Source organism: Drosophila elegans, unplaced genomic scaffold (genome assembly GCF_018152505.1).
Source record: "Drosophila elegans isolate 14027-0461.03 unplaced genomic scaffold, ASM1815250v1 contig_149, whole genome shotgun sequence".
NCBI classification, from domain to species: Eukaryota; Metazoa; Arthropoda; class Insecta; order Diptera; family Drosophilidae; genus Drosophila; species Drosophila elegans.
This window is the reverse complement of record NW_024545513.1, coordinates 11,134,541-11,147,474: the sequence shown is the minus strand read 5'-3', so window position 1 is coordinate 11,147,474 and position 12,934 is coordinate 11,134,541. Positions and strand designations below refer to the sequence as shown.

Below are 12,934 nucleotides of genomic sequence, written 5' to 3'. Positions count from 1 at the left end.
TCTTGTCTTTTTTTTTTTTTTTGGTTTTTGGCCAAGTCCAAGTTTAACAGCGCTCGACGCGCCAGAATCAAGTTCAGTTGCGCCGCAAACGCGTCGCGGAAATGTTTCGCTGCTGGCCACCGTCCCAAAGAAATCGAAATTTAAATTGAAATCCATTAAACGAACGCGCCGCCGTCCTGCATCCAAAATTCCTATAAAATAGAATCCCGTATCCTTGCCAATTAATAAATACAGCAAAGCTAGAAACCAATTCGCGTAATATTTCTACTTAATTTTCCCTACCGTTCTCAGGTAAAAATTGTGCTGTTTTTTTTTTTTTGAATGTTTTTACTGTGAGTGCGTACAGTTGTCCTTGCCGTTCTGTTATGGGTTTTCCTGCTGCCTTTTGAAGGTCACTCACGCACGAAGGCTGCGCCCAGTGGACGGTTGGGGCGTAAGCGAGAGGGGGCGGGGCACTGGGCCAAATGTCAAAAGGTGAAGGCAGGCAGGCGGCCTTGGGATTAAAGCACAGCTTTCCCAGCCAAGTGTAAAAGTGAAAGTGACCGAAAATTGAAATTAAGAACAATGCATTAAAAGAGTAAAAACAAAGATCATCGATCAGAACAAGTGGTTTTAAATTTATTTTAATATGTTATAATTAAAATTAATAACCAATTGGCCATCAATAAGTTAATATTTGTTATTATTCAAAAAGGGTGTTTACAATTTCGCCCTTAAGTAACATTTTAGACAATGTAATTTGTATCTCTCTATATTTTTAAAGAGTTCTACTTACGAATTGTCTTCTTAAATTAAAACTCAGCCACCTTGAAAAACGGCGGTAAAAACATTAGCACACAAACTAAATTCAAAATAATTTAAATTGAATTTTGGTTATATAAATATCAAGGTTTTAAAGCAAATACAAATTTAGCTTTAAACGGTTTAGTTTGTTTTTCTGACCAGAAATAATTGAAAAAGAACTTGATAATTAAATTAATTATGAGCTTATTATTGATAAGAGTTTGTTAATTTCCAGAAATAAACGATATATAACTTGCTAATTATATTTATTAGGAGCTGGTTATAGATAAGAATGGAAAAATGGGACTTTATAAAATATATTTATATTTAAAATTTGTATTTAAAGAAGGTGTGAACTAGCTTATATTATCAATTCTGATTTTTCAAATGGGTTGCAAATTGGAATTCTTACATCCAACATTAAGATGTGGTAACTCTTAAGATAAGTAGATGAGAAGCAGCCGATGTCCCAAAAAGAACGTCTTGACATTTTTGGCCATCATTTGCATGTCAAACATACTTCTCTTCACCAGTCGGATTTTTGTGGACATATCTAACTGGCAACTTGGTTAAATATTTGAGTGGTCGATATGGACAAGATCTACCCATCACATTTTCATTTTTTTCGCACATCCAATGCGCGAATAGCATTACCTCGACAAGCCGTGAAATTTGCTCAGCGATTAGCACACGTGGATTGGGGTGCACATACATATATAGTATGGGAAGGTCAGTGATTCTCGACCGTTTTCGCCAATTGCGAAAGTCAACAATATGTTCTTGACTAACTTCCGATCGGTTTTGTACCCTCACCCAGCCCCCCTCCCAAACCCCACCCACTTCTGAAAACCCCATATCCCCCAGATTTAAAAAGACGCTTCCTCTATTTTAGACAATTAACGCCTTCGCCTTTGCTTTCGGTTTGGGTTTTGGTTTTTAGTTTCAGTTTCAGTTTCAGTGTCTGAGGTTCCGAAGGTACTATGCCTATCTTTTGTCTTTCGACCTTGGGAGGGGGAGTGGGTTTTCAGGGGGGGGGCGAGGGCGTTCAATGACCGACACTGTCCATTTACCTTTATGCATATATTGATCCCCCTTTCGATCGATTTAACCACAAGACAATGGCAAGCCTCTATTTGCCTTTAGATTGGCCCTAATTCGATCGATGGCACCACTTTATGATAACTTTCCAAAATATGATGCTTCTGAAAAACAAGATATCGAAATAGTTGTAGCGCCCCTAATTTGATCTTCTCCAGATGGCTTTACTTTATGATCTTGCATTTATTGAGAGGTTTATGGGGGTGTTAACTTTAAAACTATAAATATTTCATCTCTCTTCAAGATATCAATAATATTTGATATATTAATATTGAAGATATCAATTTCTTGATAATATCGAAATAACTATTATATAAAACTCTATGATAGCAGTTGAGCAAATTATATTATATTGATATTTTAAATATGAGAATTATGGGAACGACGAAAATAGTTGATTTTTTATATGTTATTATAAAATATGATAGAAATTCAATAGAACTTTATGAAAAGGAAAATTATTATTAATAAATTCACTTTCATTTGAATTAACTCAAAAGAGACAGTTGAACATAACATAGAAATTTTATCGATTTTTGTATAGAATAGCGGCGTAAATGTGGCTGCAATTCGAGTGTGTATTCTGCACTTAAACTTGACCCCATTTCCAGGGGACAAGGACGGAGCTTCCTTTATGAACGGGCCACGTCGGAAGGTCTGTTTTGCTCTGCTCTGCGGCAATTACAGCGATTATCAGCGATATAGTGTTTGTGACAGTGCGGCAATTACCACGTTTCCAACTGGGGCCCCAAAAATCGCGCGATGGGGGGCCTTTTTTACGGGAGGGGATTACAACTTGTTATTGTGGCTTTTAAGAACCAGCGTTTCCATCTGCAGCGTGACATTCAAAATGCAAACGAACCGCAAAACCAGTTTTCGAATGCGTCCAAGTGAAGGGCTTCATCATCAAAAAACTATATATGTATATATATAGAGTTCAAAAACAGGAGATCGTTGATTGATGATCTGATCTGTGGATCCAAGACACGCCTGTTGACGCAGAAGATTTTAGTAGCCATATCAAAGTTCACACATTGACCAAGGTACAGAAACATTCCCTCGGGGTTTAATGGCCCCCCCCCAAAAAAAAAATTACAGTAAAACCTCCAACACTCAAATTAAGAATTCAGTTATATAGCCTTTGAATTACTAGCACTTATATCGTAAAAAAAAATCAGAGAAAAATAGCGTTTTAATTAGATGTGAACATAAAAAGCGTAAAATTTTACGTTTTTTTTAAACGCCGAAATAATAAGTCTTTTTTAAAAATGTATTTTGTAGATACAAATTGCTATAGTTTCGAAAATTCTTGAATAGTAGTGGTAAAACTTATAGATAGTTTAAAATACTTTTGATAAAGTTGTATATTTTGTATTTTATAATGTATTTATTATAATAGTTTCACATTGCATTAGGATAGCGAATGGGCCATTATAAAAAATATATTAACCATTTTGTTTTAAAAGAGTTTCAAAGGTTTATAGGATGACTTTTTTAATATGTCTAAACATCTTAAAGTGTTTGGATCTTATTTTCTTGCTCGTATGTGTAGGGTGCTTAGAAGTTTGACTGATTTGATCCGATGCTGATCTCTTTCTGCTGAGTGACAGCTTAAAGCCAAAGTTATAGGATCTATAAACGGTTTAAGTATCCGTTTTTGTCTGAATTTATTTGGGAGTTGGGTCATTGTACTTGAGGTTTATAAACGAACTCGATTCGCTTTTGACTTCCAATTTTGTTTTCGTTTTCTTCTGCACTGGCAACTGGCGACCGAAAGACGACCGCAAAGACTGGCTTATTTATTATGCCATGAAATTGAAAAGCATTGACATTGAAAATTATGCGAACAACGGAGATTGAATTTATCTGAATTTGGATAATAAGAAGATGGCTTTTATGTGTTTGCACATACTTACATACATACATACATATGTATGTACGTATGTACGTTCACCGATATTTAGAATGGAATGGCGTGGTAATTGATTACCAATTGTTGTCACTTGTCGGTGCGAATTATCGATGCGAATTGCGATCCATAAATAAACATTAATAACATAAGAAAGACAATTGATCTGCGGGCGAAACAATTCGCCAATGGAGTGACAGCCAAGTTCACGCGATGACAAGGGGGCAAGGCTCCGCCGCTGTCTTTTCCCAGGGGCGTAGTCTGGTTATTTTTGTTTTGGGGAGGGTAAACGTACCGATCAGTGGGCACTATCAATAACATGTCAAATTTAATTGTTTAACATGTATCTTTGTCTTTTGAACACATGTTTCTACCGGGTTTCAATTTATTTACCTTTTTAACATTTTAAAGCCACAGTAGTATATCTTCGCGATGCAAATTTGTTTTTAATTTCTTGGAAATATATTTAGTGGTGTTTATAAATAAAAGCTTTAAAATAGTTTGGAATTATGCAAAAAATCTTTCGTCTAATCGTGTGAGTTCTCATAAAATTGTTAAGACTTGAACTTGTTGACATATCAGTATTAGTTACAAATTATGAGGGTAATGGTTCTCTATAACGTAAACTTATTTAATATTTAATTAAAAAGTTGTTTTTTTGTGAGATATATTAATTTTTTTCATATTATTAAGAAGTGTTAATATACCTAAATACTTAATTTATAATATTATTTTTTGGGTCACTCTTGTAAATTAATTTGTTTAATAATGAGATATCCTCTAAATGGATACCCCTTGCCACGTCTCTGTCCCATTGTTGCTTTCCCTGTCTGGCAGACAAATGGCACCTTCTTTCTCCCTCGCACCCACCTTGGGCTCCAGAATTCTCACGCTCTTTTTTCTCTTGTTACAACGAGGGTGACAGGGATGGCACCTCCGCCTCCCATCTCCCCCACGCACAGTGGGACAAATGAACAATTGTGCAAACATACATAAATAATACTCATGTAGTGTGGGTGTCATCATTAATTATTCTCGCACTTTACAAGTGAAACGTGATGGGTAAAGTTGTTCCTTGGCCTGGCATTAAAAGTAACCAAATAATAACGTGAAGTAAAACGTCAAGAAGAGTCTTTATTTTTTTTCTCATTTATTTGTATGTATTTGTATTTTGATTTTGACTAATTAACAGAGTTGGCCGGCCGGTGACCTTCACCTTTTGCGATGCGAGTTGGCCAAAAGCAAAGGTGGATGGCAAAGAGGAGAAGCAAAAGAATTGGTAACAAGCTGACGCCTCCACCTTCAACTGACCCACAAAAAAGCGGCGCCGCTCTTCCTGACTGTTTGCTCATATCTTTTTTTTCCATTTAAAAAATTTTTTTCTTCTATTTTTGCTTTGAAGAGCGACTCTTGGGGTAGGTCACTATCCTCACTCCGCCTCACCAAAACCTCACCTAATACCGTTCGTTCGTAAGCCTTTTATTTTGCAAATTGCTTTGGCTGTCTTCTTTTTTTATCTTTGCCCACGATCATTTGTTTTGCGCTGCCTTTTGTTTTGATCGTTGGCTTTACAGTGGTACGAAATGGTAAGACAAAAGGAAATCGAAGAAAAATTAATATTAAATTGACTTTTTTTATGTTAAGATAAATTTTATTATGATATATGAAAGCTAAATTTGTGTGTGACATTCAAAATTGCATTTGAATATCATAAAAACGTATAGCTTAATTGTTATTTATTATTTTATCACATATTTCTTCTATGCCAAGGAATGAGTTAGGTGTTATAAAGATATAATATTTTGTGTTGCTAAAAGTGCTTGGTGAAACATGTCCGAAATATCAGTTTTCGTTCACTGTATCTGCAGCCTAATAACATGCCATTAAAATGATAATTATATCATATTAACATAATGATTATCATAACAAAATATCAAGTCTTGTTATTGATACAAGTATATATTATTGATATAGTTTTGGATGGTATCTGCTAACTGATTTATATGATTTTTAAATGCCACTATAATTTCGCGACAGTATGGAATGGAAGCTATAGAGCCCAGACCACTGTGCACAGTTATGGATATTTGATTCTGGCCAGAGGTCATATACGCGGTCCATAGAAATGCAAAATTCGAGTTGCTAATGATGGCCCACATATCATACCGTATGCCCTCATACCATATCGCCTCATTATCGCGCCGTCAGTTCAGCCAAGCAGATCTTGAGCATCGAACACGCCCCTTCCGACTCCGCCTCCGCACATATGAAATCCTAATTATCTGATCCGAATCTTCTTGTATTTCCGATCGCAGTTGGCGCCATGAGGGAACCGTTTCCCGTGGTGGTGCTGCTGCTCCTTTGGATCGGTTCGGCGGTGCCACCCACTTCCGGATCGGCGGTACTCATCTCCGACATGACCATGAGCGTCATGGTGGAGCTATCGTCCAGACATCCCTTTTGCAAGATGCATACAGATCGGTGAGTCCGGTGAAAAAAAAAAAATACGATCTAGTGTTAAATGATAGTCTTTAGGATTTTCAATGATCCTGTATTAACCTGAAAAAACAAAATTATTAATTCAAGTGATACGATCGTTATCTTATAAAAATTAATAGTATAGCTATATGAAACGGATTAACAAAAGCTTTTCATATTAAACACAAAAGATGTTTAAATTGTAATCAATAATATAAAATATTCATTTGTTTAATATTTTTTTTATTGTTTTCTAATTTAATTAAATTTAGGGAACTGGTACTAATAAATGTTTAATTAATTTATTAAACTAAGCCTTAAGCCTTTTAAAAATCGTATATCTGTAAGAAAAATTATGAGCTTGGATCATAGAATACACATACACCTTATATTTAATATTAATCAATGAAGCGTTTAAAATTAAAAGATCTAATATATTTTTTAAGAAAAATTTAAAGAAATTTAATTATCAACTAAAATAACTAATCCTTTGTAAGCTGTTGAATTATTTATTGTCCAATTACCACATATTTAATATCAACCAAAGAATCGATACAAAGTAAATGGAGTTATAGTCATTAAATCAAACGTTTTATATCGATCCTCGGTTCAAAACTTGAGTAAAATGTAATTTTCTCCTGCTGATGCTTATGCCTTTTCCCCCAGCGGTGATATCCAGCGCATGCTGCTGCAATCGGATCCGCGTCGCATCCGCCAGGTGCCGCGGGAGTCGGTGATGGAGCTGGAGGAAGTGTGCCGCCGCCAGGGATCGTATGGCCACGAGTTCCGCGGCGGACTGGGCTTCATCTATCCGGGGACGAAGTGGTGTGGTCCGGGCACAGCGGCCACCAGCTACGACGACTTGGGGCCGCATTCTCGCGAGGATCGCTGCTGTCGCGAGCACGACATGTGCCCGGATGTCCTCAATGTGGGCGAATGCAGGCGGGGACTGTGCAACCGGGGCACCTTCACGAGGAGCCACTGCGATTGCGATGCCCGCTTCCGGCGATGCCTGCAGGCGGCCAACACGGAGACGGCCAACACGCTGGGCGCCATCTTCTACAATGTGGTCCAGGTGACGTGCTTCCAGGAGCGGAGTCCCTGCTCGGCGCACCAGAGGTTCGAGGACTTCTACTACCGCACCGATCACTGTCCGGCGGAGTTCCGGCAGGCGGATCTCTACGTTCCGCCGCACGGCGACAACCTGATAGCCAAGATCCTGGCCCATCCGCAGGGTCGGGCCCTGGCCGCTCCCTCCTTTGGCCCGGCCAAGTCTACCGCCCGCCGATGGGGCGTTAAATTGGCCAGCGTCGGCCTGGCCGCGGTCAATATCCTGCGGGAGGTGGTGCAACGACCACGTCTCCTGTGGGACAGCCTGCAGGCACCGGTCAGTCGGGAGTTGCCTCCATCGCCGCCAAGATACCAGGAGGGCTATCACTACGAGCGGCCGGGGCCTTCTTCCTACGGATATGGCTATGCTGGTCGCGGCTACGGGGGCTACGACTCCCGCTGGAGCTGAATCTGAATCGGAATCTGAATCCGAGAGCTGGAGTTACGATAGCCCCCAAAGGGTTTCGGCGATTTTGCTGGTTTTCAATTGTATTCAAAGGTAGGAGAGTGATCTTACTAGGGACTATAGGTAGAAGTGAAATAAAATTGTCAGGGCTAAAGGTTTTTATTTTAAAGTAAAACAGGAAAGTTAAAGATTAATATTGCTCAAAATTTGTTGGTTCAGCCAGTTGTTAAGTTGTTTCTTTATACCAAATTTTGGTGGGGTTTCATATAGATTAAAAAAATAAATATGATTTCCAATTATTTTCTAAAGTTTAAAAGTAACATAACTATAGGTTAAAGTAAAAAGGGTTTATTTATTTTGTACATGAGTTTAAAGTAAAATATCAAAATTCAAGTAAAATTGGAGTAAGTAAAAAGTAAAATGAATACCTTTTTTTTACATTTTACTTGCTCCTATTTTACTTGAATTCTTGAATATGTAAAATAGGGGTTTAAACAGAACGAAAAGTATTGATTATGTTTAAGATTCATTTCATTTTTTAATTTCGAAAACAAAACTTGATTTAAAAAATCAAAATATTATATCAACTTAATTTGCCAAAGAAAACACAAAGGTAACGTAAACCTTTGTTTACATCAGCAATGTATCACACAATCATTTTCAGATTGTCTACAGACATAAAACGTGATTTTCAAGTCAATGCTGAAGAATATATCTTCGTTTTATCCTGCTTTATATTCTGTTAAAGTTTCATTATTATAGTTGCTTATTATTCCGGAAAAGTTTCATTATCATAGTCGTACCATCTTGGCGTGGGAAGAGAATACGTCGTATTGTTCTGATCCAATACGCATTTAAATACTTTAAATGGGTTTTTTGTCCGATTCTCTTTGTGAGTAAGTGAGAAAAAAAAGCTTTTTTTAGTGGATCGAACAGATGAACATTTTCTGTTACTATAACTTGGCAGCTCAGCGAAATGTTGAAGTTATTATTTTTTTAGGAAACAAAACATACATAGCTTTTTCAGTCGTATTATTTAAGTAAGCGAAAAGTGTCATTAATACAAACATTATCCGATTTTGGGGTGATTACGCTATAAGCTATTTGTTAACAACATAAAAGATCGAAGATATAAGCAAGAAATTTACTATTAAGAAAAGGTATATCTCAACAATGTTTAAATCAGAATTTCCATCCATTCTATTCCGAAATTTACCTAGAAATATGAAAAGATCACTCTCCAGCCTGGTAATTAGTTGATTAACCGACATAAGTCGACATACCGCACTGTTTTCGATTAGTATTAGTAGTCATAAGTTGCAGTTCCACTAGTCCTATAGCCACGTAGCTGCATGTGTGATTGCCATTAGTGTTCTGCATGTAACGTGTTCACTAGTTCACTAGTTCACACCCGTTCACCCCTAGTTTTGTACAAATAAATTCATTGAGAATCGCACTTCCTCTTCCCGATATTGATTCGATTAGAGCCGGATACAACCAGACGGAACAGGAGGCCATCTGCGCCCAGTGGCAGTATCAGCCGTCGGAGAAGTATGTGCCCAGCCAGCCCAGAACCTCCTCCTAAAGATGAGACGTTGACGACCTGGACTAGCTCATGGACTCATGGAAACGATTACAAATCTACAAGGCATTAGCATTAGCTTATCCAATAGCTATAGTTATCCTCGATTGCAATTCCTAAACCTGAACGAAGGCCAAAGATCAAAAACAACCGCTCGGAACTAGATGGAAAATATATAAATATATATATTTTCATATATTGAACGCATACAAAACAGATCTATATATATACACACAAAAACGTACATTTAAATAAATATATTTACCATGATCAGAGCAATGGAGTGTTTTTCTTGCGCCCTCAAAACCTTTTCAATGGAAGAAGCCCACAAGGTAAAACCATTTATTTGGAGTTCAATCTGCGAGGTAATTATCCATAGTATTCATATCCGATGCTCCGATGTGTTTTAATTATTAGTAATTTCAATTGATTTTTTGTGTTAAGAGAATCTATTGCTATGAGAAGATAAACAAAGATGCAAATTCTATTATATATTATATTATATAGTAACTATTTTATAGATAACTAATTTAAAATATATTCAATAAAAACCACAAAAATTACTAAAGTGTTTTGACTACTGAGGGGTAGGGGGGTACATCATAATTTTTTTTCGAAAATTTTATGACAAATTCAACGGTGTATGACATTCTAACTGTTGACCATTATTTCCCAGGGTTTTGTCTCAAAAACCAAGTTTTTAATGTGTTATTTGGGATTTTTTTTTGACGCAAAAACCGAACCCTGATCGATTGAAAACAATTTATTTTGTCTTGACGCAAAAACCGAATTTTGAAAAACGTTTTTTGACAAATTTATTTTTGTCCAAATTTTTGACTTTTTTGTAAGGGTACATCATCATTTTTTGCCGAAATTCGAAAATCTGAAAAAATTTTAACTGTTAATGCCATTTGATTGGAAATTTTATTACGAATTCAACGGTGTATGACATTCCAACATTAGACCATTATTTCCCAGGGTTTTGACACAAAAACCAAGTTTTTAATGTGTTTTTTGGGATTTTTGGCGATTTTTCAAATAACATTTTTTCTGAAGAGTCTTTTTGCTGTAACTTTACCAAAATAAGACCCAAAGTCAAAAGAGTTGCTATTTTGAACAGCTGGCAACCCATACCATCCATCCCTGATCGATTAAAAACAATTTATTTTGTCTTGACGCAAAAACCGAATTTTGAAAAACGTTTTTTGACAAATTTATTTTTGTCCAAATTTTAGACTTTTTTGTAAGGGGGTACATCATCATTTTTTGCCGAAATTCGAAAATCTGAAAAAATTTTAACTGTGAATGCCATTTGATTGGAAATTTTATTACGAATTCAACGGTGTATGACATTCCAACATTAGACCATTATTTCCCAGGGTTTTGACACAAAAACCAAGTTTTTAATGTGTTTTTTGGGATTTTTGGCGATTTTTCAAACAAAATTTTTTCTGAAGAGTCGTTTTGCTGTAACTTTACCAAAATAAGACCCAAAGTCAAAAGAGTTGCTATTTTGAACAGCTGGCAACCCATACCATCCATCCCTGATCGATTGAAAACAATTTATTTTGTCTTGACGCAAAAACCGAATTTTGAAAAACGTTTTTTGACAAATTTATTTTTGTCCAAATTTTTGACTTTTTTGTAAGGGGGTACATCATCATTTTTTGCCGAAATTCGAAAATCTGAAAAAATTTTAACTGTGAATGCCATTTGATTGGAAATTTTATTACGAATTCAACGGTGTATGACATTCCAACATTAGACCATTATTTCCCAGGGTTTTGACACAAAAACCAAGTTTTTAATGTGTTTTTTTGGGATTTTTGGCGATTTTTCAAATAACATTTTTTCTGAAGAGTCTTTTTGCTGTAACTTTACCAAAATAAGACCCAAAGTCAAAAGAGTTGCTATTTTGAACAGCTGGCAACCCATACCATCCATCCCTGATCGATTAAAAACAATTTATTTTGTCTTGACGCAAAAACCGAATTTTGAAAAACGTTTTTTGACAAATTTATTTTTGTCCAAATTTTTGACTTTTTTGTAAGGGGGTACATCATCATTTTTTGCCGAAATTCGAAAATCTGATCAAATTTTAACTGTGAATGCCATTTGATTGGAAATTTTATTACGAATTCAACGGTGTATGACATTCCAACATTAGACCATTATTTCCCAGGGTTTTGACACAAAAACCAAGTTTTTAATGTGTTTTTTGGGATTTTTGGCGATTTTTCAAACAAAATTTTTTCTGAAGAGTCGTTTTGCTGTAACTTTACCAAAATAAGACCCAAAGTCAAAAGAGTTGCTATTTTGAACAGCTGGCAACCCATACCATCCATCCCTGATCGATTAAAAACAATTTATTTTGTCTTGACGCAAAAACCGAATTTTGAAAAACGTTTTTGACAAATTTATTTTTGTCCAAATTTTAGACTTTTTTGTAAGGGGGTACATCATCATTTTTTGCCGAAATTCGAAAATCTGAAAAAATTTTAACTGTGAATGCCATTTGATTGGAAATTTTATTACGAATTCAACGGTGTATGACATTCCAACATTAGACCATTATTTCCCAGGGTTTTGACACAAAAACCAAGTTTTTAATGTGTTTTTTGGGATTTTTGGCGATTTTTCAAATAACATTTTTTCTGAAGAGTCTTTTTGCTGTAACTTTACCAAAATAAGACCCAAAGTCAAAAGAGTTGCTATTTTGAACAGCTGGCAACCCATACCATCCATCCCTGATCGATTAAAAACAATTTATTTTGTCTTGACGCAAAAACCGAATTTTGAAAAACGTTTTTGACAAATTTATTTTTGTCCAAATTTTAGACTTTTTTGTAAGGGGGTACATCATCATTTTTTGCCGAAATTCGAAAATCTGATAAAATTTTAACTGTGAATGCCATTTGATTGGAAATTTTATTACGAATTCAACGGTGTATGACATTCCAACATTAGACCATTATTTCCCAGGGTTTTGACACAAAAACCAAGTTTTTAATGTGTTTTTTGGGATTTTTGGCGATTTTTCAAACAAAATTTTTTATGAAGAGTCTTTTTGCTGTAACTTTACCAAAATAAGACCCAAAGTCAAAAGAGTTGCTATTTTGAACAGCTGGCAACCCATACCATCCATCCCTGATCGATTGAAAACAATTTATTTTGTCTTGACGCAAAAACCGAATTTTGAAAAACGTTTTTTGACAAATTTATTTTTACCAAATTTTTGACTTTTTTGTAAGGGGGTACATCATCATTTTTTGCCGAAATTCGAAAATCTGAAAAAATTTTAACTGTGAATGCCATTTGATTGGAAATTTTATTACGAATTCAACGGTGTATGACATTCCAACATTAGACCATTATTTCCCAGGGTTTTGACACAAAACCCAAGTTTTTAATGTGTTTTTTGGGATTTTTGGCGATTTTTCAAACAAAATTTTTTCTGAAGAGTCGTTTTGCTGTAACTTTACCAAAATAAGACCCAAAGTCAAAAGAGTTGCTATTTTGAACAGCTGGCAACCCATACCATCCATCCCTGATCGATTGAAAACAATTT

At 35.8% G+C, this 12,934-nt stretch overlaps 1 protein-coding gene across 3 annotated transcripts; it reads left to right on the top strand.

Annotated features, from left to right (window-relative positions):
• Positions 1-58: 58 nt before the first annotated feature.
• LOC108137172 (acidic phospholipase A2 PA4) lies at positions 59-9,828 on the top strand. Of its 3 annotated transcripts, none has more exons than XR_001774026.2 (4): positions 59-291; positions 6,106-6,271; positions 6,935-8,944; positions 9,270-9,383. XR_001774026.2 is itself a non-coding variant. In XM_017258745.2 (4 exons), exons 2-4 carry the CDS (start codon positions 6,114-6,116, stop codon positions 9,367-9,369), a joined length of 711 nt encoding a protein of 236 aa, XP_017114234.1. In that variant the 5' UTR covers positions 62-291; positions 6,106-6,113; the 3' UTR covers positions 9,370-9,828. The 3 variants fall into 3 exon arrangements, 2 of the variants coding, with proteins under 2 accessions (XP_017114233.1, XP_017114234.1); XM_017258745.2 differs by having other exon boundaries at positions 62-291; positions 6,935-7,387; positions 9,270-9,828; XM_017258744.2 differs by lacking the exon at positions 9,270-9,383 and having other exon boundaries at positions 6,935-9,240.
• The last annotated feature ends 3,106 nt before the right edge of the window (positions 9,829-12,934 follow it).

What these genes read in the sequence shown, in the direction of transcription:
- LOC108137172 (XM_017258744.2), top strand. Translation starts at nt 6,114, where the DNA reads ATGAGGGAACCGTTTCCCGTGGTGGTGCTGCTGCTCCTTTGGATCGGT. An exon ending in TGCAAGATGCATACAGATCG is followed by an intron (nt 6,272 to 6,934) that starts GTGAGTCCGGTG and finishes CTTTTCCCCCAG; the next exon opens with CGGTGATATCCAGCGCATGC.